Source organism: Mesoplodon bidens (genome assembly GCF_964165515.1).
Source record: "Mesoplodon bidens genome assembly, chromosome: 12".
NCBI classification, from domain to species: domain Eukaryota; kingdom Metazoa; phylum Chordata; class Mammalia; order Artiodactyla; family Ziphiidae; genus Mesoplodon; species Mesoplodon bidens.
The window spans coordinates 57974729-58001312 of NC_138168.1; the positions used below are offsets into that span (position 1 = coordinate 57974729).

Consider the following 26584-nt stretch of genomic DNA (forward strand, 5'->3'; position numbering starts at 1 on the left):
CAACCCCTGGCAACCACTGATCTTTTTACTGTCTCCATAGTTTTGCCTTTTCCAGAATGTCATATAATTAGAATCATACAGTATATAGCCATTTCAAATTGGCTTCACTTAGTACTATGCATTCAAGTTTCCACCATGTGTTTTCGTGGCTTGATAGTTGATCTGTTTTTAGCACTAAATTCCGTTGTCTGGCAATACAACAGTTTATCCATTCACCTACTGAAGGACATCTCGGTTACTTCCAAGTTTGGGCAATTATGAATAAAGCTGCTCTAAACACTGATTTGCAGGTTTTTATGTGGACATAAGTTTTCAACTCCTTTGGGTAAATACCAAGTCGCACAATTGCTGGGTCATATGGTAAGTGTATGTTGAGTTTTGTAAAAAATTGCTAAGTTGTTTTCCACAGTGGCTGTACCATTCTGCATTCCCACCAGCAATGAATGAGAATTCTGGTTGCTCCATATCCTTGCCAGAACTTGGTGTGGACATTGTTTGGGATTTTGGTCATTCTAATTGGTATGTAGTGGTATCTCACTTGTGTTTTAATTTGTATTTCCTTGATGACATATGATATGGATCATCTTTTCATATGCTTATTATCCATCTCTGTATCTTCTTTGGTAGAAGATCTTTTTCCAGTTGTTTTAATCGGGTTATTAATATTCTTGTTGTTGAGTATTCAGAGTTCTTTGTATATTCTAGATAATAGTCCTCTATCAGTTATGTCTTTTGAAAATATTTTCTCCTAGACTGTGGCTTGTCTTCTTATTCTCTTGACATGATCTTTTACAAGCAGTGGTTTTTAATTTTAATTATGTCCAGCTTATCAGTTATTCCTTCATGGATTGTGCTTTTGATTTTATACCTAAAAAGTCATTGCCATACTCAAGGTCATCTGTGTTTTCTCTTGTTATTTTCTAGGACTTTTATAGTTTTGCATTTTACATTTAGGTCTATGATCCATTTTTTGTTGTTGTTGTTGTTTTTTGCGGTACACGGGCCTCTCACTGCTGCGGCCTCTCCCATTGCGGAGCACAGGCTCCGGACGCGCAGGCTCAGCGGCCATGGCTCACGGGCCCAGTCGTTCCGCGGCATGTGGGATCCTCCCGGACCGGGGCACGAACCTGTGTTCCCTGCATCGGCAGGCGGACTCTCAACCACTGCGCCACCAGGGAAGCCCCTGATCCATTTTAAGTTAACTTTTTTGAAGGGTATAAAGTCTGTGTCTAGATTCATTTTTTTTTGCATGATCTATCTGTCTATTCTTTCATCAGTACCTCACCATCTTGATTATTGTAGTTTTATAGTAAGTCTTGAGGTTGGGTAGCATCAGTCCTCCAACTGTGTTCTTCTCCTTCAATATTGTGTTGGCTATTCTGGGTATTTTGCCTCTCCATATAAACTTTAGAATCAATTTTTCAGTATCCACAAAATAACTTGCTGGAGTTTTGATTGGAATTGCATTGAATATATAGCTCAATTTGGGAAGAACTGACATCCTGACAATATTGAGTCTTCCTATCCATGAACATGGAATATCTATTTATTTAGTCCTTTGATTTTGTTCATCAGTGTATTTTAGTTTTCCTCATATAGATATTGTACATATTTTGTTAGATTTATACCTAAGTATTTCATTTGGGTGGGGAGTGCTAATATAAATAAGTATTGTGTTTATAACTTTAAATTCCATTTTTTTCATGGCTGGTATATAGGAAAGCAATTGACTTTTGCATATTAAGTTTGTATCCTGCCACCTGGCTGTAATCACTTATCAGTTTCAGTAGTTTTTTCATTGATTCTTTCAGATTTTCTGTATAGATGATCATGTCACCTATGAACAAAGACAGTTTTATGTCTTTCTTCCCAATTTGTATACTTTAAATTTTCTTTTATTGTCTTATTGCATTAGCTAAACCTTAGAGTTATAATGTTTAAAAGGAGTGGTGAGAGGGGACATACTTGCCTTGTACCAGATCTCAGTGGGAAGCTTTGAGTTTCTCATCATTAAATATGATGTTAGCTGTAGATATTTTATATAAATTGTCACATTTGAAGTTCTTATCTAGTGCTAGTTTACTGAGAGGTTTTTTTTTTTTTTTTTTTTTGGTACACGGGCCTCTCACTGTTGTGGCCTCTCCTGTTGTGGAACACAGGCTCCGGATGCGCAGGCTCAACGGCCATGGCTCATGGGCCCAACCGCTCGGCGGCATGTGGGATCCTCCCAGACCGGGGCACGAACCCATGTCCCCTGCATCGGCAGGCAGACTCTCAACCACTGCGCCACCACCAGGGAAGCCCATGAGAGTTTTTTAAAAATATATTTATTTATTTATTTTTGGCTGAGTTGGGTCTTTGTTGCCGCGCGCGTGCTTTCTCTAGTTGTGGCGAGGGGGGCTACTCTTCGTTGCGGTGCACGGGCTTCTCGTTGCAGTGGCTTCTCTTGTTGCAGAGCATGGGCCCTAGGCGTGCGGGCTTCAGTAGTTGAGGCTCACGGGCTTAGTTGCTCCGTGGCGTGTGGGATCTTCCGGGACTAGGGCTGGAACCCGTGTCCCCTGCATTGGCAGGCAGATTCTTAACCGCTCCACCACCAGGGAAGCCCAAGAGGGTTTTTTTTTGTTTTGTTTTTTAAAAAATAAAAAATAGGTATTGGACTTTGTCAAACTCTTTTTCTGTATCTATTGATATGATCACGTGATTCTTCTTTTTTAGTTTGTTGATGTGATGGATTACATTAATTGATTTTCAGATGTTGAATGAGCCTTGCATACCTGGGATAAATCCCACTTGGTCATCTAGACTTTTTCAGCAGTACTATAAACAGAGGTTCAAATGAAAGATGTTTAATAAATTGGCTAGTCCTGAAGTAGAAGTGGTTCACTTTCAAGAGACGTAGACATACCTCTTCTTTCATATAAGAACCCAAAGTCAAGAGTGCAGTCTTTATTATTGCAACACTCATACATTTCTAGATTTTGATGTCAAAAAGTCATCTACAAAAGTTGATGCCCACACTTTCATTAAGTGCCCAGTACTGTAAGTTGCTAAAATAAAGCTGATAGCTGTTGATTCATCTGTTTATGAGTCAGCTTTTATTTTAGCAGTATAAATACAAAAAAAAAGATCTCTGATTCAGCTTAAAAAAACTTAATTAAAATGGCCAAGTGTACTTTTGACTAAGAAGAATCAGATCCTTGTTGTACGATTAGTTATTTAAAGCCACCTAGGTAGAGATGGATCCACAATTAACAATCATCCATTAATTAAACCAATCCCGAAGTCAAATACCTTTCAGGTATTGATACATGTATTATATTTTCTATTGATATAAAATAGGCATCTCAAGCTTAAAATTTCCCCTTCTCCTACCCATTCCTTTCAGTCTTCCCCATCTTTGTTAATGGCAACTGCAGTCTTTCAGTTGCTCAGGCCAAAAATCTTGACTCCTGTCTCTCACACTTCATATCTAACCCATCAGTAAACCCTGTCAGCAGTATCTTCAAGATATATTCAGAATTTGACCATTTCTCACCACTTGTACTGCTGTCATCTTGGCCAAGTTCTCAGCGTTTCTTACCTAGATTAGCCTCCACACTTTCTCCCTGCTTTTGTCCTTGCCCACCCTACAGTCTATTCTCAACATATTTATACATTCAATAAATAGAACATGTATGCCCGAGTGTTCTCTCAGGCCCACAATTTCCAAACACTTTCCCCTCAGATAGACACAAAAAAGCTTTGGCATAAGGATGTTGCCTTAAAGGGACCTAAAACAAATCAGTTCATTCCTTTAAGTGCCCAGAGTCTTTGCCTTTTCAGACACTCATCCTCTCTTGCCTTGAATATTACTAGAATCTCTTGACTGGGCTTCATGCCTCCAGTTGCTTCCTTTCTAACACAGCCTCCATCAGAGTTATTTCTAAATTGCTGACCTGATTATGCAATTTTCTTGCTTATGAAAACCTCACCATTTACCCTCAAGATTATTTGTCAGCCTTTCCAGCTTTGTCTACTGTACTTATACTCCACAAGCCAGACATTTTTACTATTTTAACTAAACTGAGCACACCTTTGAAAATCTGTTCACCTTTAAAGGCCAGGTTAAAATTTTACCTCCTCTGGGAAGTCTTCTCTAATACTTCCCATTCCCAACCACAGCATTATTAAATATTCCTTCAGCTGTGATCCTTGGCATTTTCCTAGCATAGACCTTACACAGTCTAGCCAGGAAATAATGTTATATTTCTTGCCACTAGATTTAGAGGTCTTTTAGGGTTGGGGGATCTAATTTTTTTATCTTTGTATTCCCATTGCCTTAACCCAGTGACTCATTCATATTACTAGTCAGTAAATGTTGTATATTAATCTCTCAGTCCCTTAGAACGTTACCATAACAAACCAAAATCAGATCAAACACAATGATAACCCTAATTTCAGGCAATGTTCAATCCAAAAATCAGGAGTGTAACCTAGATATCAGGATCCCCCTGGCGTTATGTCCTTCATGGCAGTATCCATGACCAATATAACTCAGGTATGAAATCTCGTTGAGTTTCAAAAACATCCACCCACACCAAGCATTTCAAACACCTAATAACCAAAGTTTTGCAGGGCAAGGGGAAAGTGTCATCTAGCTCCTGCCATCTTGTTGACTCTCTTTTCCTCTACTTCTCCTCTCCTTGCCTTTGGAACACATTTATCTTATTTTCACTCTGGAATTTAAAAAACTTTCTCTGAAGGCTTAGTTCTAGTCAACATGCCTGGTCCACAGGAAGTCACCTAACTTTGGAGGCTATACTAGGTATTTTCTCAGCTAAGGAGATTATCTTAGATTCTCATTCTGACTAGTAAGACGGGGATATTCTTCTTGTTGTATCTTCTGCTGAGAAAAATATTTGCAGCATTTTGCAAATTTATCACATAAATTCTCTCCCCAAAGTGGGTGTGAAGAAGGCAAAACGTGCTGTTATCTGTAGTACCAGGGAATCAGAGCCCATCCGTCCACCCACACAGCTCTCTCCCAGGCAGTGGTTCTCAAAGCTTAGTGTGCATTAGAACCATCTGGTGGGCTTATTTAAAACAGACTGCTGGGCCCCACGCTGGAGTTTCTGATTTAGAGGTGGGGCGGGACAGGATTTTGTATTTCTAAGTGGTTCCCAAGGTGATACTGATGCTGCTGGTGACTGCAGATTAAGTCAAACACTGAGGAGCTTTTAAAAATATCTATGTTCAGGCCACATACCAGACAAATTAAATTTGAATCTCTGGGGATAGATTCTGGGCCTTGTATTTTTAAAATCTCCTCGGGTAATTCCAATGTGCAGCTAAATTTGAGAACCTGTGCCCTATGGGATTGAATAAAACTCTTCTTTGGGCCCTGTTATAGTAGATGCTCAGGAAAATCCCTTTTATGGGACTTGAGGCTATCTATACTATATATAATTATTTTCCTACTCATGGGAAGCAACTAGGAGCAAGAGATGGTGATTATTGGGAATTGTGCTTAAACAAGAATCTGTGTGTTTTTTCCTAGGAAAGCTGCACACCTACTTTTGAGACTTAATATTTGCAAACTACTTGTCAAAAGCCTTTCTTTCTTTCTTTAGAAATCATATTTTCTTCTTTTATTTTAGGAAGGAAAGAAGGAAGGGAGAGAAGGAAAATGAGAAGGAGGAAAACAGGAAGGACAAAAGATCCGGCTCAAATGAAGTAAATGCACTGTGAACTTATCCCTAATACACCAGTTCTGCCCAAGGGAAGTAGTAAATGGCATTCCATTCAAAGATGTGTAAAGCCACCTAAGCTACAAAGCTGAAACCTGGAGCAGCATAGATGATATCCAGGTCTTGCATGGCCTTGTATTTGAAGTGGAATAAAAAGACTGATACCATTATTGGTATCTCGATCTCACTGCAAACAAAAGAATCAAATTAAGGACTGGTCCAAAGAGGAAAGGCATCCCTAATTTTGGCAGGCCCTAGGTTAGGCTCCTTTTGGAAAACTGCTTCCATTTCATGCAGTTGCTCAGACTGGGGAGAGTTGGTTTCCTCTAGCTTAACTCAATTATGCTGCCATCTTACATCTGCCTGGAAATGTATGGCCCTTGATTATTAGAATTGTGGCAGCATTAGAGTTTAAGGATGACCAGGAGAGAAGGCTGAATCTCCAGCCTGTTTTCCTTCACATTTTTTTTCTATGCACAGATCTTGCTTCACAGGAAGCATATTAGTTGGTCTAGTTTGCAATTAGGGCTTCAGGTTTGTTCTGGGGAATCTTTTCACCAGAGGATGAGATCTACTTTTCTCCACTTCTGGAGTTCTTGCTTGTTGGAAATTTGACCTCAAGGAGCTGAATCATATTTAAATCCATTGCAGTTGCTTATGTCTGAACAGGTGCCTCAGAGTCCCAACTTGTTCAGTTTTGTTTCCTGAGAGCAGCCAGTGTTTTTTCCTCTCTTCTCTTCTTCCTGAATTATCTTCATGAAGACTGAAGATGCTGAGGACCCTTCTGGAATCTTGTGAAATAGAACTCCCTCAGGAATGCTTCACTATAGTGAAGTTTCCATAGTTCTTATATGACTTGTTACAATAAAACTTTACTCTCCAAACTGTTCAAAAACCCCTTGTTTTCTACTCATTGCAAAAATCTAGTCTTATTATGTATGAAGAGAGCTTTTCTCCCTCTCACTGGTTCACAAATCCCTATGGTTCTAAACCATAGGGACACCTAAACCCTTTTCAAGTGATAGATGTTCAGTCAGATGTATGGGCAACTTTGACATTACACGTGACTTCTGCCACTGGGACCTGTTAACTCGCTAATTTCCTTTCTTCACTGACTGTGTCCTACTAGTCTCAACACTGTAGTGACCTGTTATAACCAGAACTCAAAATTCTCCTTTCCAATTCCTGGTCCTTCCCAGGAACACCTCTGGTTTTTTAATAAGCAGCAGCCTATACCAGAGGCTCCAATGCTTACACAATAGTAATCTCACAAGAGGGGCCAGGTCTCTACGAGATCTGCCTTAGTGAGCAGACGGAGCTCTGCATCTGTCCAGAAGGCAGACTTTGAACCCTTGTGCCCCTTCCAGTACAACTGCAGATGCAAACTAGTATATATAGAATGGATAAACAGCAAGGTCCTACTTAATAGCATAGGGAACTATATTCAATACCCTGTCATAAACCATAATGGAAAAGAATAGTAAAAAGAATATATATATATATATATCTGAATCACTTTGCTGTACATCAGCAACTAACACAACACTGTAAATCAACTATACTTCAATAAGTATAGTTAAGTCCAGCTAAGTCAGTCCCCAAAGCCTGTAGTGGTGAGAGAAGTCTGCAGGGAAAAAACAGAAATTTCAGTTCAGTTTCGAAGACCTGGAATTTGAAGAGTTGTAGGGGAAGTTAAAAGTACATTCTAGGTGGAGGATCATTGGGAACTACACTGTCTCATCGCAACCTGCTCTTGAACACAACACAGCTTCTCACACCTGCTCCTGGTACACCGGGACCTCAAACAGAACGCATCCGGCAGCGAAAGAAACCTCTCCTCGAACTGCGGGGCTCAAATCCTGCAAGCCAGGAACCTCCGGAGAGAACCGACTCTCCCGACTTCCGCTTCTGGCTCCTCAGGCTCCGCCTTAGCGGAAGCGGTCTGTAGGGGAAGAAAAGAGTGAGACACCCTCGGTGGCGCAGGCGCGCCGTGGGCTGATGCGATGGCGCTGTTGGGACCTGTGAACAGGTATCTTCTGCTCATGGCACAGGAACACCTGGAGTTCCGCCTGCCGGTAAGCGCCGCAGTGACCTCCACCTCTTTCTTCTGGAGAGGACGGCGGGGTGGAGGTTGGTGTGTGGGCGGCGGCGACCCACGCAGTCCGAGCCCGCGGGCATTGGGCGTCTGTGTTTGTCGGGGAGATCACGCGTCCCCCCCCCAGTCCCTCGGCCCCCGGGATTGGTCTGAGATCTGCGGAGGGTGTGAGAGAGAAGTCCGAGACAGCCTCTCAGCCTTGCTAAGCATTTTCATTCATTCTCCAGCCCATGTGCCAGGTACCGGAGTCAGGCAGGTGAATATGACCGGTCCTCTCCCTCCTGGAGCTCTTCATCTAGAGAATAGAGACAGCAGACAGAAGTACTCAGGGTACTGTTTTAAATGTCGAGTATGCGGGCCAGGTTTCGTGGGGGTTGGCGTAGTGGTGGCGATGGTGGGTGGTAGGGTTAGATGATGAAAAAGTTGGGGAAATTGTTTTATTTATTCATTCAAGAAACATTTTCAGAGTACCTGTAATTGAATATTCTGGACGCGGGGGATATAATGATGACAAAGTTTCTATCTTCAAGGAGTTTACTGTCTAGGCTAAGGGATGAGCAGATGCATAAATATAGCACCATGAAATAACGTTGGTAAGTGCAGTGATAGGTAGGGAAATATCAGCATATAGAAGGGAAATATGATCCACCTGAGGGGTGGGTGATGTTGGCCATTAAGATGGCTTCCAGGACGGCATGACACTTGAACTGTAACCTAAAAGAAGAGTAGGAGTTAGCCAGGCCAAGGAGAGACATAAGTAAATTAGAATTACAAGCTATTCATTATTACTGCATTACCAAATATGTAGCAAAGAATGACAAGAAGAGAGCAGGAGAGGAGGGTAGGGTTCAGAAAATGCAAAGCCTTAAATACTCTGGATCTTAGAAGGGGACTTTATTGAAGAATTTTAAGGAAGTGACAGAATCAGATTTCTTCTTAAGAAATCACTGTGGCTGCAGTACGGAGGATGGATTTGAGAGGAATAAGGAGTTGGGAGTTGAGTCTGTTGGAATAGTCTTGTTAATTAAGAAGGTCTGAACTAGGGCAGGGGGTAAGAGGATGGAATAGACTGGGGAAATATTTAGGTGATAAAATCATCAGGGCTTGGGCTTCCCTGGTGGCGCAGTGGTTGAGAGTCTGCCTGCCAATGCAGGGGACACGGGTTCGTGCCCTGGTCCAGGAAGATCCCACATGCCGCAGAGCGGCTGGGCCCGTGAGCCATGGCCACTGAGCGGCTGGGCCCGTGAGCCATGGCCACTGAGCCTGCGCGTCCGGAGCCTGTGCTCTGCAGTGGGAGAGGCCACAACAGTGAGAGGCCCGTGTACTGCAAAACAAACAAACAAACAAACAAAAAGTCATCAGGGCTTGATGATTGATTGAAGGTGGGGGCAAGAGGGACCAATCAAGGATGATTCCTGGGATGGATATAAGGGTGTTTCCACTTAAAATAGAGAGCACAGGCAGCTTTATGATTTAAATTTTGGTTATGCTGAATTTGTTATGCTTGTGTAACATCAAATGGAGATGACCAGGAGGCAGTGAATATGAGTATGCACAGATGTTGATAGAGCTGCACGTACTGGTAATTAATATTTGGGAGGCTTCTGCATATGAACTCTAGGAGAGAAAATGAAATTATTCAGAGAAAGCATAGCTTCAAAAGAGTGGTGGGCCAAATGCAGGTACTTGGAAGCATTGATATTAAGGGGAATTGGGAAAAGGAGGTCATGAAGAAGATAGGCAAGTGTCAGAATAGGAAGTATGTGAGACCATAAAAATCAAGAGGGTAAAGTTTTAGGATTTTGCTAGAGTGGTTGTGTAGTTTTAGGCAAAGAAGCCAGATTGCTTGGTTTAGTGGTCACTGGAAAATGAGGAAGGGGAGATAGACGGCTCTTAACATAAGAAGGGAAAGTAAGAGATTGGTTAACAGTTTGAGGGGGCCCTAGAGTCAAGGGAGGATCCCTATCCCTCTTGGAGAAATTGGCATGTTTGTAGGCTGAAGGGAAGGGGAAAATGGATATAAGGACACAGTGGGAGGTGTTGGCCTTTCAGTAGAAGGGGGGCATGGGCAGAGGAGACTAAGATGGGTGCGGGTAGTTGTCTGAGGGCCTGTTTTCTGGGTAATGAATGAGTCAAGGTTATTTCTTGAAAGATGGGGGACCAAGCGATTGAATGGAGAAATTGAGAAAAATAGTAAAATCTGAAATAATCATTGAGAGCAAAGAGGGAGCTGATGAGCTACAACAGTTGAGTAGAGAACTCAGGTGTTAGAGCGAGGCTGAAAACCCAGCTGAGGGTGAAGAGCATGTATTTGTAATTGTGCCAAGGTTCTGTGATTTTCTTCAGTTGTGTTCAACTCACTGGCCTTAGGAGTTTTGAAGGAAGATTGTGGCATTGATTCGGGACTAATGTGTTGCTGGGCAGGTGCATTGATAAGATGGGGTGCAAGGACATAGAATTTCATGGAAGAAGTAATATTTTAATTAGATCTTAACTGATAAAGGAGATATTCTGGGGATGAAGAGGACCAGAAAGCCCATTTCAGTGAGAAATTAAAGCAAATGTAGAGGCACAGAGGGATGGTTGATTATGGTGGTTTGTGTGTGGGATGTGAGGGGAAGGAGGATGAAGTAATGGGCACTGAGGCTAGAGAGGTGGGTAGGATCCAGATTTTGGAGTGTTATGAAACCATTGGAAGGAATTTGGATTTTGTTTTAGATTTAATGGAGAGCCATTGACTCTTTTTTTTTTTTCCTTTTTAAGCCAGAAAGTGACAAACATTTTTTCTTTTAAAATCACTAAGTGACTAGCAATCATTTGTGTTTTAAAAAGATAGTTCTGGAGTACCAGAGAAAAGATACCACTTAGAGGATACTGGGGTGGAACTAGAGAGAAGCCAAGGACGGTGAGTGCCTATAGTCAGATAATGCAGGGAGAATGGAGTGGTTAGGCTGCAGTCTTAAAAATAGCATCCGTAGTATTTGCTGGTTTTACCTGTTTTTTCTTTCTTAAATTATTCTTAGTATCTTTCCCTTGTGCCAGTTTAATCTTCCAAAAGCTCAGCCCTCTTTTCTGTCTCTATTGTCCCAAGGCTGAAACTCTAGTCTGGCATTCAAGGCCTGCAGTTGCATGGTTTTCTCCTCTGTGTCCTCCCACCCCCTCCTCCCACAAACAATGCAGCCAAAATAGACTTCCCCATTATTCCCTGAATGATGCCCTCTTGTTTGGGTCTTTCCTATCCCACTCTTCATTTTACTGATTTTATATAGTCAATATTCATTTAGATTTGCCCACATTTTTGTTTATTTTAGGTTTATATTTTTTACTTGATTCTTTTTCAAATGTGCAATTTCCTTTTTTTTTAAATCCTCTACCAAAATTCTTAATTTTGTCTTTTATCCCCTTCAATATAGAAAGCACAGTTATGTTAAAGTATGTAATTGAAAAAAGGGGTCCTTATGGGTCTGTTTCTTTTATATATTGTTTCTCTTGGTTCTTTTTCATGTGTGTGCTGGGTGTTTGTTAAATATATGCCAGATATATTTGAAAATTTATTTGAAAAAATAAGTGAGGGCTAGGATTATGTAAATCCTCTTGAGGAATATAGGAGCATTAACACACTAGGATCACTTGCTGGTGTTCAGCCATTAAGTTCTGTTTCTGTTCTGATTTGCACATACTGCTAGTGTGCTTAGCTGTGGGGATGCCAGTCTAAACTGGGTGGTTTATCAAACTTCCTTTCCTTCTCATTGTTGGCCCTATACTCTTTTTGTTCCTCTAGCTCCATTAAGCTGTCAAAAGGGCTGTCCACCCTCACAGCTGCTTTTGGAATTGGTAAATGTCCCAGGGAGAGAGTGGCTGCACCTTGAGATTTTTGTCCTCTCCTGGATCTTTGTTTGGTAATTCTTGTAATCTCTTGATGCCTTCAAGCAGAAGTCAGGTTTTTTAAAAAATTCTTTTCATCAGGAGGCTTAATCTGAATCTCCTAGTTTGCTATCACTGGAAGTGAAAGTCCTCTCTCTATACAGATTCTCCCTGTGTATCAGGGCTTAAGTGAGTTTCTTTCTTTCTTTTTTTTTTTTTTGTGGTACGTGGGCCTCTCACTGTTGTGGCCTCTCCCGTTGTGGAGCACAGGCTCCAGACGTGCAAGCTCAGTGGCCATGGCTCACGGGCCTAGCCGCTCCGCAGCATGTGGGATCTTCCCAGACCGGGACATGAACCCGTGTCCCCTGCATTGGCAGGCGGACTCTCAACCACTGCGCCACCAGGGAAGCCCCTTAAGTGAGTTTCCATTGAAACTTTTCTTCTAAAACTGAAGTAATCTTTTCTTCCTTTGTACTCTGGTAGAATACTTATTTGCTTCTTTAAGAGCACTCACTGTTGTACACCTCACTTTTCAGTTACTGGATTAACTGTTAGTTCTAGTAGAGCTTATGCTCCCTCAGGATAAATATATATTTATCTTTACATAGCTCAGTGCCTTGCATATATTAGTTGTTTAATAAATATTGAATTGAGTGAAATGGGATCTCTTCAGGGAAGGCAATCAAAAGGACAGTCTACACTTTTGGACCCATCTACTGTATGAGAACTGCTAGGCAGGAAAGCTATAATGAGTAGCTGCCTTTATGATTTAAGATGAAAGATTGAGTGCAAGTGTGGTCTGGTTTTACCTCTGTGCAGTTAATCAGGGCCAGTTTTAGTTGGCAGCTGCCTTATTGTACTAAAAGTAAACTTCAGACCCCTGGGTTTTATTGCTGGTTCTGAAGCAAACTAAATGGATGAAAGAGTGGCTAAAAGAACTGAAAAGCTCGTGTGAATTAATGCATCAGGTATGCATCGGATCATGCCATATTTTTATATCCAATGTCTAATATAAATTCTTCTGTTCCTGATGTAAAAAGATTCTCAACTGGAAAGTGAATTTGCCATATGATGAATAAAAATCTTGTGTTTTGATTTTTCCAAGTAGGTTGATGTAGTTTAATATGTGTTTTGCTTTTAAATTTGAAACTTGGATTATCACATTTACTCTCACTTTAAATCATTGCTTAGATTTTAGGTAATGGTGCTAATCCTATGCCATAAAATTTCCAATAATCCTCACTTAAAAAAAAAAACAACTCTTAGAACCTTTGTGCTTTAACCTGTTGCTAATTTCTAACAATGTATTCCAAGAGCAGCACACTTTCCTGTTTTAAATGTAAAGCTGATTTCATAATATGGTTTAATACAGAATGAACAATAATCATTCTAGGTCAAGAGACAATCTATAACTTCATTTTTTTCTTTCAAGTATTATAACTTTGTCAGTCTCCCTTGATTTCTTGACGCACTGGACTTCAAGGATAGTGTTGGTCATCATCAGCTTGATTCCTTTAATAACAGCCTAGGTTCTTTGCTCCATTCTTTACAGACCTTACCTCGTGAGGTAGCTGATTCCTGTTTTATAGGTGGGGGAACTGAGGGTCAAAGGAGTTAAGCTTCTTGTAAAAATAAAATAAAATCACACAGCTACTGTTTGGAAGAACTGAAGAACAAATTGTGGTCTTACTCTGAGGTCCTGTGATGCCTCCTATTCAAATTTGTGTCACCCATGTTGCAAAATGACTTTTGGACTACCTTCAGTGATTTACTGATAGTCTATGCTAGTTCTTGGTCTGTCCATGTGATTCAACTGAGTTCAGCACCTTCTAATGCCAGGGATTAAAAAAATGATTTTTTGCATAGACAAAAGGGAAAACAGAGAAAGTACTAGTTGTTCAAACCTCCCATTCTTTCATGGTCTGGGTGTACATTCTGTCATGGTGGCTGTGGCTCATGATGGGCGTGGTGTTAAACGTTCCTTCCCCTAGTTGGGATGAAAGGGGATTGTAGGCACCCCGCAGTGGGGACACTTATCTCTCATTAGGTTTACTCCTCTGTAAGACCTATACAGAGGAGTGGGATTCTACCTGCTTTATGTTATTTGGGGAGGCAAAATTTGTTAGTAGTATAAATCATAAAGTTTGTATAATCATCCTGTGTTTATCAACACACAGTGATTGCTTCATAGACTATATGTACTATCTGAACAGATTTCAGGTTTGCATACCTGATGTTTTAAAGTAGCTTTTGTATTCTCTTTCTAGTTCTGTAATTTTATCCAGAAAGGAGGTTAACGTACCATAACTTGTACATAATGAATCCACAGTGATGCTCCCTAGTTAATCACTTTTCTTTTTTTAAATTTAACATATATTTATTCATCTAATTAACTGGACAAGACAGCAGAGTTAATCTCTAAAGGGACTCCTGACATTTGGTAAAATTCTATTATTCATCTTTTAGTCTTTTAATCATAAATTAATACATTACTAATGATTTTAGTTTCTAGAAAAAAAATGGTCCCAAATACAGCTTGTAAACAAATATAGTAAAAATAATTTTCTGTGCTAGTAATCAAAAAATTAAAATAACAAGTTAAAAGTACTATTTTTTAATCTACTTAATTAACAAAAACAGTACAACATCCAACTGAGCAGTAGTGAAGGCAAATTGATACTTTCACCTTATAATTTAGAACAGTCCTTTAAGAAAGTATTTTGGGAGTGGCTTCAAGATGGTGGAGGAGTAGACATGGAGATCACCTTCCTTCCCACAAATACATCAAAATTACATCTACATGTGGAACAACTCCTACAGAACACCTACTGAATGCTGGCAGAAGACCTCAGACTTCCCAAAAGGCAAGAAACTCCCCACATACCTGGGTAGAGCAAAAGAAAAAAGAGAAAACAGAGACAAAAGAATAGCAACAGGACCTGCCCCTCTGGGAGGGAGCTGTGAAGGAGGAAAAGTTTCCACACACTAGGAAGCCCCTTCACTGGCAGAGATGGGGATGGTAAGGGGGACATTTCGGAGCCACGGAAGAGAGTGCAGCAACAGGGGTGTGGAGGGCAAAGCGCAGAGATTCGCACACAGAGGGTTGGTGCTGACCAGCACTCACTAGCCCGAGAGGCTTGTCAGCTCACCCCCCGGGGCGGGTGGGGGCTGGGAGCTGAGGTTCAGGCTTCGGAGGTCAGACCCCAGGGAGAGGACTGGGGTTGGCTGCCTGAACACAGCCTGAAGGGGGCTAGTGTGCCACAGCTAGCTGGAATGGAGTCCGGAGAAAAGTCTGGACCTGCTTAAGAGGCAAGAGACCATTGTTTTGGGATGCACGAGGAGAGGGGATTCAGAGCACCGCCTAAATGAGCTCCAGAGACGGGCGCGAGCCGTGACTATCAGCGCAGACACCAGAGATGGGCATGAAACGCTAAGGCTTCTGCTGCAGCCACCAAGAAGCCTGTGTGCAAGCACAGGTCACTATCCACACTTCCCCTCCTGGGAGCCTGTGCAGCCCGCCACTGCCAGGGTCCCATGATCCAGGGACAACTTCCCTGGGAGAACACAAGGCACGCCTCAGGCTGCTGCAACCTCATGCTGGCCTCTGCTGCCACAGGCTCACCCTGCATTCCATACCCCTCCCTCCCTCCGGCCTGAGTGAGCCAGAGCCCCCGAATCAGCCACTCCTTTAACCCCGTCCTGTCTGGGCAGAGAACAGACGCCCTCAGGCGACCTACACGCAGAGATGGGCCAAATCTAAAGCTGAACCCCAGGAGCTGTGCGAACAAAGAAGAGAAAGGGAACTCTCTCCCAGCAGCCTCAGGAGCAGCGGATTAAATCTCCACAATCAACTTGGTGTACCCTGCATCTCTGGAATACCTGAATAGACAACGAATCATCCCAATATTGAGGTGGTGGACTTTGGGAGCAACTGTAGGCTTGGGGTTTGCTTTCTGCATCTGATTTGTTTCTGGTTTTATGTTTATCTTAGTTTAGTATTAAAAGCTTATTATCATTGGTAGATTTGTTTATTGATTTGGTTGTTCTCTTCCTTTTTAAATTTTAAATATATATATATATTTTTTTTCCTTTTTCTCTTTTTGTGAGTGTGTATATGTATGATTCTTTGTGTGATTTTGACTGTATAGATTGGCTTTTGCCATTTGTCCTAGGGTTCTGACTGTCTTTTTTTTTTACTGTAGTTTTTAGCACTTGTTATCATTGGTGGATTTGTTTTTTGGTTTGGTTGCTCTCTTCTTTATTTCCTTCTCTTTTTTTATTACTTTTTAATTTTTTTATTTTTAATAGTTTTTTTCTATTTTAATAACTTTATTTTATTTTATTTTTTCCTTGCTTTCTTTTTTTTTTTCTCCCTTTTCTTCTGAGCCATGTGGCTGACAGGGTCTTGGTGCTCCAGCCAGGTGTCAGTCCTGAGCCTCGGACGTGGGAGAGCCGAGCTAAGGACATTGGACCACCAGAGACGTCCCGACCCCACGTAATATCAAACGGCAGAAGCTCTCCCAGAGATCACCATCTCAACGCTAAGACCCAGCTCCACTGAATGACCAGCAAGCTACAGTGCTGGACACCCTATACCAAACAACTAGCAAGACAGGAACACAAACCCACCTTTAGCAGAGAGGCTGCCTAAAATCATAATAAGTTCACAGACACCCCAAAACACACCACCAGACGTGGTCCTGCCCACCATAAAGACAAGATCCAGCCTCATCCACCAGATGAGGCACCAGTTCTACACAACCCTTTGAACCAGCCTACACAACCAGGAGGCCTACACAACCCTCTGAACCACCAGGAAGCCTACACAACCAGGAAGCCTACACAACCCTCTGAACCACCAGGAAGCCTACACAACCAGGAAGCCTACACAACCCTCTGAACCAACCTTACCCACTGGGAGCAGACATCAAAAACAACGGGAACTACGAACCTGCAGCTTGTGAAAAGGAGACCCCAAACACAGTAAGTTCAGCAAAATGAGAAAACACAGAAATACGCAGCAGATGAAGGAGCAAGGTAAAAACCCACCAGACCAAACAAATGAAGAGGAAATAGGCAGTCTACCTGAAAAAGAATTCAGAATAATAATAGTAAAGATGATCCAAAATCTTGGAAGTAGAATGGAGAAAATACAAGAAACGTTTAACAAGGACCTAGAAGAAATAAAGAGCAAACAAACAATGATGAACAACACAATAAATAAAATTAAAAATTCTCTAGGAGTCAATAGCAGAATAACTGAGGCAGAAGAACCAGTAAGTGACCTGGAATATAAAATAGTGGAAATAACTACCGCAGAGCAGAATAAAGAAAAAAGAATGAAAAGAATTGAGGACAGTCTCAGGGACCTCTGAGACAAGGTTAAATGCACCAACATTTGAATTATAGGGGTTCCAGAAGAAGAAGAGAAAAAAAGGGACTGAGAAAGTATTTGAAGAGATTATAGTTGAAAACTTCCCTAATATGGGTAAGGAAATAGTCAAGTCCAGGAAGCCCAGAGAGTCCCATACAGGAGAAACATGCCAAGACACATATTAATCAAACTATCAAAAATTAAATACAAAGAAAAAATACTAAAAGCAGCAAGGGAAAAGCAACAATAAACATACAAGGGAATCCCCATAAGGTTAACAGCTAATCTTTCAGCAGAAACTCTGCAAGCCAGAAGGGAGTTGCAGGACATATTTAAAGTGATGAAAGGGAAAAACCTACAACCAAGATTACTCTACCCAGCAAGGATCTCATTCACATTCGATGGAGAAATTAAAACCTTTACAGACAAGCAAAAGCTAAGAGAATTCACCACCACCAAACCACCTTTACAACAAATGCTAAAGGAACTTCTCTAGGCTGGAAACACACAGACGGAAAAGACTTACAGTAACAAACCCAAAACAATTAAGAAAATGGTAATAGAAACATACATATCGATAACTACCTTAAATGTAAATGGACTAAATGCTCCAACCAAAAGACATAGACTGGCTGAATGGTTACAAAAACAAGACCTGTACATATGCTGGCTACAAGAGACCCACTTCAGACCTAGGGACACATACAGACTGAAAGTGAGGGGATGGAAAAAGCTATTCCATGAGAATGGAAATCAAAAGAAAGCTGGAGCAGCAATCCTCATATCAGACAAAATAGACTTTAAAGTAAAGAATGTTACAAGAGACAAAGAAGGACACTACATAATGATCAAGGGATCAGTCCAAGAAGAAGATATAACAATTGTAAATATTTATGCACTCAACATAGGAGCATCTCAATACATGAGGCAAATGCTAACAGCCATAAAAGGGGAAATCGACAGTAACACAATAATAGTAGGGGACTTTAACACCCCACTTTCACCAACAGATCACCCAAAATGAAAATAAATAAGAAAACACAAGCTTTAAATGATACATTAAACAAGATGGACGTAATTGATACTTATAGGACATTCCATCTAAAAAACAGCAGATAACACTTTCTTCTCAAGTGCTCATGGAACATTTTCCAGGATAGATCATATCTTGGGTCACAAATCAAGCCTTGGTAAATTTAAGAAACTTGAAATCATATCAAGTTTCTTTTCCAACCACAACACTATGGGGTTAGGTATCAATTACAGGAAAAAATCTGTAAAAAATACTAACACATGGAGGCTAAACAATACTCTATAACCAAGAGATCACTGAAGAAATCAAAGAGGAAATAAAAAAATACCTAGAGGGCTTCCCTGGTGGCACAGTGGTTGAGAGTCCGCCTGCCGATGCAGGGGACACGGGTTCGTGGCCTGGTCCGGGAGGATCCCACATGCTGCGGAGCAGCTGGGCCCGTGAGCCGTGGCCGCTGAGCTTGCGTGTCCAGAGCCTGTTGCTCTGCAACGGGAGAGGCCACCACAGTGAGAGGCCCGCATACGGCAAAAAGAAAAAAAAAAACAAAACCTAGAAACAAATGACAATGAAAACATGATGACCCAAAACCTATGGGAAGCAGCAAAAGCAGTTCTAAGAGGGAAGTTTATGCAATACAGTCCTACCTCAAGTAACAAGAAACATCTCAAATAAACAACCTAACCTTACACCTAAAGCAATTAGAGAAAGAAGAACAAGAAAACCCCAAAGTTAGCAGAAGGTACGAAATCATAAATATCAGACCAGAAATAAATGAAAAAGAAATGAAGGAAATGATAGCAAAGACAATTAATCCTAAAAGCTGGTTCTTTGAGAAGATAAACAAAATTGATAAACCATTAGCCAGACTCATCTAGAAAAAAAGGGAGAAGACTCAAATCAACAGAATTAGAAAGGAAAAAGGAGAAGTAACAACTGACACTGCAGAAATTCAAAAGATCATGAGAGATTACTACAAGCAACTATATGCCAATAAAATGGACAACATGGAAGAAATGGACAAATTCTTAGAAAAGCACAACCTTCTGAAATTGAACCAGGAAGAAATAGAAAATATAAACAGACCAGTCACAAGCACTGAAATTGAAACTGTGATTAAAAATCTTCCAACAGGGCTTCCTTGGTGGCACAGTGGTTAAGAATCCGCCTGCCAATGCAGGGGACACGGGTTTGAGCCCTGGTCCAGGAAGATCCCACATGCGCAGAGCAACTAAGCCTATGAGCCACAACTTCTGAGCCTGTGCTCTAGAGCCCGTGAGCCACAACTACTGAGCCTGTGTGCCACAACTAGTGAAGTCCGTGTGCCTGGAGCCTGTGTTCCGCAGCAAGAGAAGCCACCACAATGAGAAGCCTGCGCACCGCAACAAAGAGTAGCCCCCGATTGCCCTAACTAGAGAAAGCCCGCATGCAGCAACGAAGACCCAATGCAGCCAAAAATAAATTAAAAAAAAAAAAAATCTTCCAACAAACAAAAGCCCAGGACCAGATGGATTCACCGGCAAGTTCTCTCAAACATTTAGAGAAGAGCTAACACCTATCCTTCTCAAACTCTTCCAAAATATAGCAGAGGGAGGAACACTCCCAAACTCATTTTACAAGGCCACCATCACCCTGATACCAAAACCAGACAGAGATGCCACAAAAAAAGAAAACTACAGGCCAATATCACTGATGAACATAGATGCAAAAATCCTCAACAAAAATACTAGCAAACAGAATCCAACAGCACATTAAAAGGATCATACACCATGATCAAGTGGGGTTTATCCCAGGAATGCAAGGATTCTTCAATATATGCAAATCAATCATTGTGATACAAAATATTAACAAATTGAAGAATAAAAACTATATAATCATCTCAACAGATGTAGAAAAAGCTTTCGAGAAAATTCAACACCCATTTATGATAAAAACCCTGCAGAAAGTAGGCATAGAGGGAACTTACCTCCACATAATAAAGGCCATATATGACAAACCCACAGCCAACATCATTCTCAATGGTGAAAAACTGAAATTATTTCCACTAAGATCAGGAACAAGGCAAGGTTGCCTACTCTCACCACTATTATTATGCATAGTTTTGGAAGTTTTAGCCACAGCAGTCAGAGAAGAACAAAAAATGAATCCAAGTTGGAAAAGAAGAAGTAAACCTGTCACTGTTTGCAGATGACATGATACTACACATAGAGAATCCTAAAGACGCTACCAGAAAACTACTAGAGCTAATCAATGAATTTGGTAGTGTAACAGGATACAAAATTAATGCACAGAAATCTCTTCCATTCCTATACACTAATGATGAAAAATCTGAAAGAGAAATTAAGGAAACACTCCCATTTACCATTGCAACAAAAAGAATAAAATACCTAGGAATAAACCTACCTAAGGAGACAAAAGACCTGTATGCAGAAAACTATAAGACACTGATGAAAGAAATTAAAGATGATACAAATAGATGGAGAGATATACCATGTTCTTGGATTGGAAGAATCAGCATTGTGAAAATGACTCTACTACCCAAAGCAATCTACAGATTCAATGCACTCCCTATCAAACTACCAATGGCATTTTTCACAGAACTAGAACAAAAAATTTCACAACTTGTATGGAAACACAAAAGACCCCGAATAGCCAAGGCAATCTTGAGAAAGAAAAATGGAGCTGGAGGAATCAGGCTTCCTGACTTCAGACTATACTGCAAAGCTACAGTAATCCAGACAATATGGTACTGGCACAGAAACAGAAATATAGATCAATGGAACAGGATAGAAAGCCTAGAGATAAACCCACACACATATGGTAACCTTATCTTTGATAAAGGAGGCAAGAATATACAGTGGAGAAAAGACAGCCTCTTCAGTAAGTGGTGCTGGGAAAACTGGACAGCTACATGTAAAAGAATGAAATTAGAATGCTCCCTGACAGCATACACAAAAATAAACTCAAAATGGATTAAAGACCTAAATGTAAGGCCAGACACTATAAAACTCTTAGAGGATAACATAGGCAGAACAATTCATGACGTAGATCACAGCAAGATCCTTTTTGACCCACCTCCTAGAGAAATGGAAATAAAAACAAAAATAAACAAATGGGACCTAATGAAACTTAAAAGCTTCTGCACAGCAAAGGAAACCATAAACAAGACAAGAACACAACCCTCAGCATGGGAGAAAATATTTACAAATGAAGCAACTGACAAAGGATTAATCTCCAAAATATACCAGCAGCTCATGCAGCTCAGTATCAAAAAAACAAACAACCCAATCCAAAGATGGGCAGAAGACCTAAATAGACATTTCTCCAAAGAAGATATACAGATTGCCAACAAACACATGAAAGGATGCTCAACATCACTAATCATTAGCGAAATGCAAGTCAAAACTACAATGAGGTATCACCCCACACCGGTCAGAATGGCCATCATCAAAAAATCTACAAACGATAAAAGCTGGAGAGGGTGTGGAGAAAATGGAACCCTCTTGCACTGTTGGTGGGAATGTAAATTGATTCAGCCACTATGGAGAACAGTATGGAGGTTCCTTAGAAAACTAAAAATAGAACTACCATACAACCCAGCAAGCCCACTACTGGGCATATACCCTGAGAAAACCATAATTCAAAAAGAATCATGTACCACAGTGTTCATTGCAGCTCTATTTACAATAGACAGGACATGGAAGCAACCTAAGTGTCCGTCGACAGATAAATGGATAAAGAAGATGTGACACATATATACAATGGAATATTACTCAGCCATAAAAAGAAAGAAAATTGAGTTACTTGTTGTGACATGGATGGACCTAGAGTCTCATAGGGAGTTAAGTAAGTCAGAAAGAGAAAAACAAATACCGTATGCTAACACATATATATGGAATCTAAAAAAAAAATAAAGTTCTGAAGAACCTAGGGGCAGGACAGGAATAAAGACGCAAACGTAGAGAATGGAAGTGAGGACACGGGGAGGGGTACGGGTACGCTGGGACAAAGTGAGAGAGTGGCATGGACATATATACACTGCCAAATGTAAAATAGATAGCTAGTGGGAAGCAGCTGCATAGCACAGGGTGATCAGCTCTGTGCTTTGTGTCCACCTAGAGTGGTGGGATAGAGAGGGTGGGAGGGAGACGCAAGAAGGAGGGGATATGGGGATATATGTATATGTATAGGTGATTCACTTTGTTATACAGCAGAAACTTAACACACCATTGTAAAGCAATTACACTCCAATAAAGATGTTAGAAATAAAAAACGTATTTTGACCACATATACTCTAAGAAGCCATAAAATTTTTCACATCTCTGAGTATAGTAATGCTACTTTAAAGAAACAGTCTCAAATGGAAAAAGCCATATATTTGTGAAAATAAGTATTTAGCTTTGTTTTAAACTGATAAAATTGAAAACACGTAAATGTCCAATGAAAAGTATATTGTTTCCTACTGAGAAATTTGCAGTCCTGATGCCAAGGAAGAAAATGTTTATGATATTAATATTCAAAGGGAAAACACAGGAATCCTAAACATCATTACGAACATGTTTTTTCTTTTCTGAACATCCTCAAATCATCTAACTTATTTGTATTGATCCATTGTCAGATTTACTAATCTATTGTTTCTGTAATCTGCTTTTTCCTTTTAAAAATCAGGGCATTTTCTCAAAGTTTTTTGGCAATGCTTTTTTTTTTCTTTTTTCTAAAATTTCTCAGAAATTACTCACCATGATTGTGACTGTAAAATTTTTTTAGAACCCAGAGTTGTAATTTTTCTGGTATTGACATTTAAACACCTTAGGTAGATAATCTGCTCTTCTTGTGTGTGTGTTATAACTGCATCTTAATAGACTTTAAGTTCCCTGTGTTAAAATGTATTCTCTCTCTGATATTTTCAATATAGGAAATACAGTCTCTGCTTTCACTTTTTGGAGGTCAGTTCACCAATAGTCAGGAAACTTATGGAAAGGTAAGTTGAATTTGTATTTTTCATTAGACCATATGTAGAACCTTGGATTTAAAGAGAAGAACTCAAAATCTTAAATTTATATTTTTATGGTTACTTGTGTCTGTTTTTAGGGGCAATTGAATAAAAAGGATATTTTAGAGAAATTTTGGTTTTGGAAAGTTAGATTTATTTCCAGTATTCACTTATTTTATTAGTTTTTAAATTGTAGTTCAACAGTTTTACCATAATTTATATCTGTTGCTTCATTGGAAAAAGGGCTGTCTTCTATTGATGAGGTATAATTAGAGTTTAGAATTTAGCTGAATTTCAGGCTTATATTGGTACTCATTTTAAAATTTGTAATTGTGCATGTGTGAAATTTTGAGTTTATTTATATATTTTGTATTTGACGGTTTATCAGAGGAGTTTGGAAAATAGAAAAAAAAATCATTCACAATTCTTCTTCCTTGACATGACATAATTTGGGGTACTGCCTTCTAGTCTTTTTTCGTATACGTTTTTTCCCCTCAGTGGTATTGCTACCAGTGAACTTCTGCATCTCTTTTTCATTTGATAACATTAATATAGGCACATATTTCTGCATAGCTTTCATTACTAACAGGGCTTTGTAATATTTTCCATCGATTAGCTCTGCCGTAATTTATCTAATGATTTCATTTCATTCAGGTTGCATTTAAATTTTTCCTAATAAAAATAATACTGACATGACCATCTTTTTTCCTGTTTGGATTATTTTGAATTTTTCTGTAGGGTAGTGTAAATATTGGAATAAAGGCTGGGTGTGGCAGGGAGGACTTTTCACAAAAGATGAGAGAACTTAAGTTGAAAGTCTCCTGGTGTTGGACTTGTACTCCTGAATGAATTTCACTTATTGAGGGAGGAGGAAAAGAGGGAGAGTGTGGATATAACTGGGTGAGGGTGTTAAACTGAGGTTAGGATCCTGCTACATTTTGCTGCATTCTGGCAAGTGGTTATCTGGGTGGAGCACAGAAGTGCCTATAATCTTGGGTATTAAAACCCGCTGATGCACTTGGGAACTTTTTTCCTTAGATAAAATAATAAAAATAAATGATTTTTTTTTTTTTTTTTTTTTTTGGCCGTAAGCGGGCCTCTCACTGCTGTGGCCTCTCCCGTCGCGGAGCACAGGCTCCATACGCGCAGGCTCAGCGGCCATGGCTCACGGGCCCAGCCACTCCCCGGCATGCAGGATCCTCCCAGACCGGGGCACGAACCCATGTCCCCTGCATCGGCAGGCGGACTCTCAACCACTGTGCCACCAGGGAAGCCCAATAAATGATAATTTAATAATATACTGTATAATTTTCCATCATAGTTATTGCAGAGACAATAACTATGTTTCCCACCCCCTCGGGTGGCCACAACTACCTAGAAAAAAAGGGATCATTCAAAGAAATACATTACTTAGTAGTTAAAAATAAAATAGCTGTGTTATAAGAAATAATTAGCAACAATAAAAAATTCTGAAATTATATTTTGGGGTAAAATACTCATTAATTCTTGATCAAACTATAAAAGAGCAAATACAAAATTAACCTGAAGTTTAAATATCCTTAAATTTGCTGATGTTTTCATTTATACAGTCATTTATAAAAGTGTTCTGATATTGTACTGTATTATCTTAACAGGTTACCTATTAAAATAATTTACTTTTTTTTTTTTTTTTTTTTTTTTTGTGGTATGCGGGCCTCTCACTGTTGTGGCCTCTCCCGTTGCGGAGCGCAGGCCCAGCGGCCACGGCTCACGAACCCAGCCGCTCCGCGGCATGTGGGATCTTCCCGGACCGGGGCACGAACCCGTGTCCCCTGCATCGGCAGGCGGACTCTCAACCACTGCGCCACCAGGGAAGCCCAATAATTTACTTTTTTTTTTAACTATTGGAGCAATTTTTATTTTGGTGAGTGTCAAATCAGATATTCTTACATAAAAGTAGCAGATAGGAATCTCTCCTTATTGACTTCTTAAACAAAAGCATATGAGGCCATAAAACCATATATTGTTGTTTCTTTCAGTCTCCTTTTTGGATTCTTAGCATTCCCTCTGAAGATATTGCCAGAAACTTAATGAAACGGACAGTGTGTGCCAAGTAAGAAAAACTTATAGTGTCCTCCTGCATGAGTGTAAACCAGACTTCTCATAACGACTCTGTCCTATTTTTTGCTTATGTTGGCAGAAGGTAGAAGGGGTTGATTGTTTGGGGAGCTCAGCTTAGCTTGTAGTTACATGTATTTGCCACTGGATGGTGGTAGGAGAACAGAGGAGAGTTATCTGCTGAAACTGAGGGTGAGAGAATTTCAGTGGTGAAATGCAGAAACACTTGCTTTAGAATAATTTTTTTTACCTTCTACATTAAGCAAGCATATGGTGTAAGATGTAAATGCTATGTTATTACATAGGATAAATGCCACATTTAATTATAACCAAAGTATTGAAAACCTAAAAATGTTTTTCTTATAGATGGTTTTTAGTTAGATGAACAGATTGGTGAAGTGTAAGATGACAAAAAATGAGGACTACCATAAAGTATGTTTTCTGTTTTATTTGTTAGAGGAACTCTGATTATCATATCTTGATATGGATTAATATAATGATGTCATCCTTATTTATCCTGCCTGAGTGTTTTCTAGCTTTTATCATTAGTATCTGTTCTTTTTTCATTTCTTTTCTTTTTTTCATTTTTTTTAATTGTTGGAGAATTCTATCTTTGGGTTTGAAAATTAAACTGCATTTTTAGCTACCATTTTAAGAACTGAACAACTTATGTTATCCTTGAGTTGCTTTTTTTTTACATGCCCCCCTGCCCCCAAAGATTTCTGAAAACTTCTTTTTGCTTAGAAATTACAATATTTAATAATGCAGTGCAAATAAGAATTTACATATATCTAGTTCTGTTAGCATGGTTAGCAATACTTTATAGCATAGTATGTCATTGCTATATTATTGAATAGACTACAACCCACATATTAAATTTATCCTATTGAAAATTAGCTGCAGTGCTAAATCTAATCTCATAAATTGAGGCTTGTTGATGGGTCTTACTTAGTCAATAAAAATGACTAGAAAGCAGAAACAGAACTAAGAAACACATCCTTTGAATAATTATTACTCTACATTAGCGTATTAAAATTTATGGCTGTAAGAGGTGTTTGAATTCCAAAGGTAAAGCTTATAGGTTTAAAATAGCTACTTGAGAACCAGAACTTGTATACTTCCTTCAAAGCTCATATCTTCTGATGAATATATTTGAGTAATGGCACAATAAATAGTTGTGTAATAGTTGTATAACATTATGAAATAATGTCCCTGGCTGCTTTTTAGTCTCTGTATATTTTGCATAGCTGAGGTTATACCTTAAGTGATAACTAAATAAGAACAGTATTACTGCAGAGGCCCTCTCTCTATAAATTTAATAGAAATGGGGGAATTCATTTTCAGAGGATAAAATTTAAAGTTCTAATTGTAGCATTAATTATTCTGGAACTAATAGACTTTTAGA

At 39.8% G+C, this 26584-nt stretch overlaps 1 protein-coding gene across 1 annotated transcript in view; it reads left to right on the top strand.

The window, feature by feature from the left end:
* The first annotated feature begins 7690 nt into the window (after positions 1–7690).
* The window catches only part of TRMT11 (tRNA methyltransferase 11 homolog), a 63383-nt gene continuing 44489 nt past the window's right edge, over positions 7691–26584 (top strand). The window contains exons 1-3 of the mRNA XM_081251577.1: positions 7691–7801; positions 23005–23070; positions 25101–25174. Of these exons, the coding sequence (XP_081107703.1) occupies positions 7730–7801; positions 23005–23070; positions 25101–25174 (212 nt within the window). The 5' untranslated portion in view covers positions 7691–7729. The remainder of the gene's footprint in view (positions 7802–23004; positions 23071–25100; positions 25175–26584) is intronic.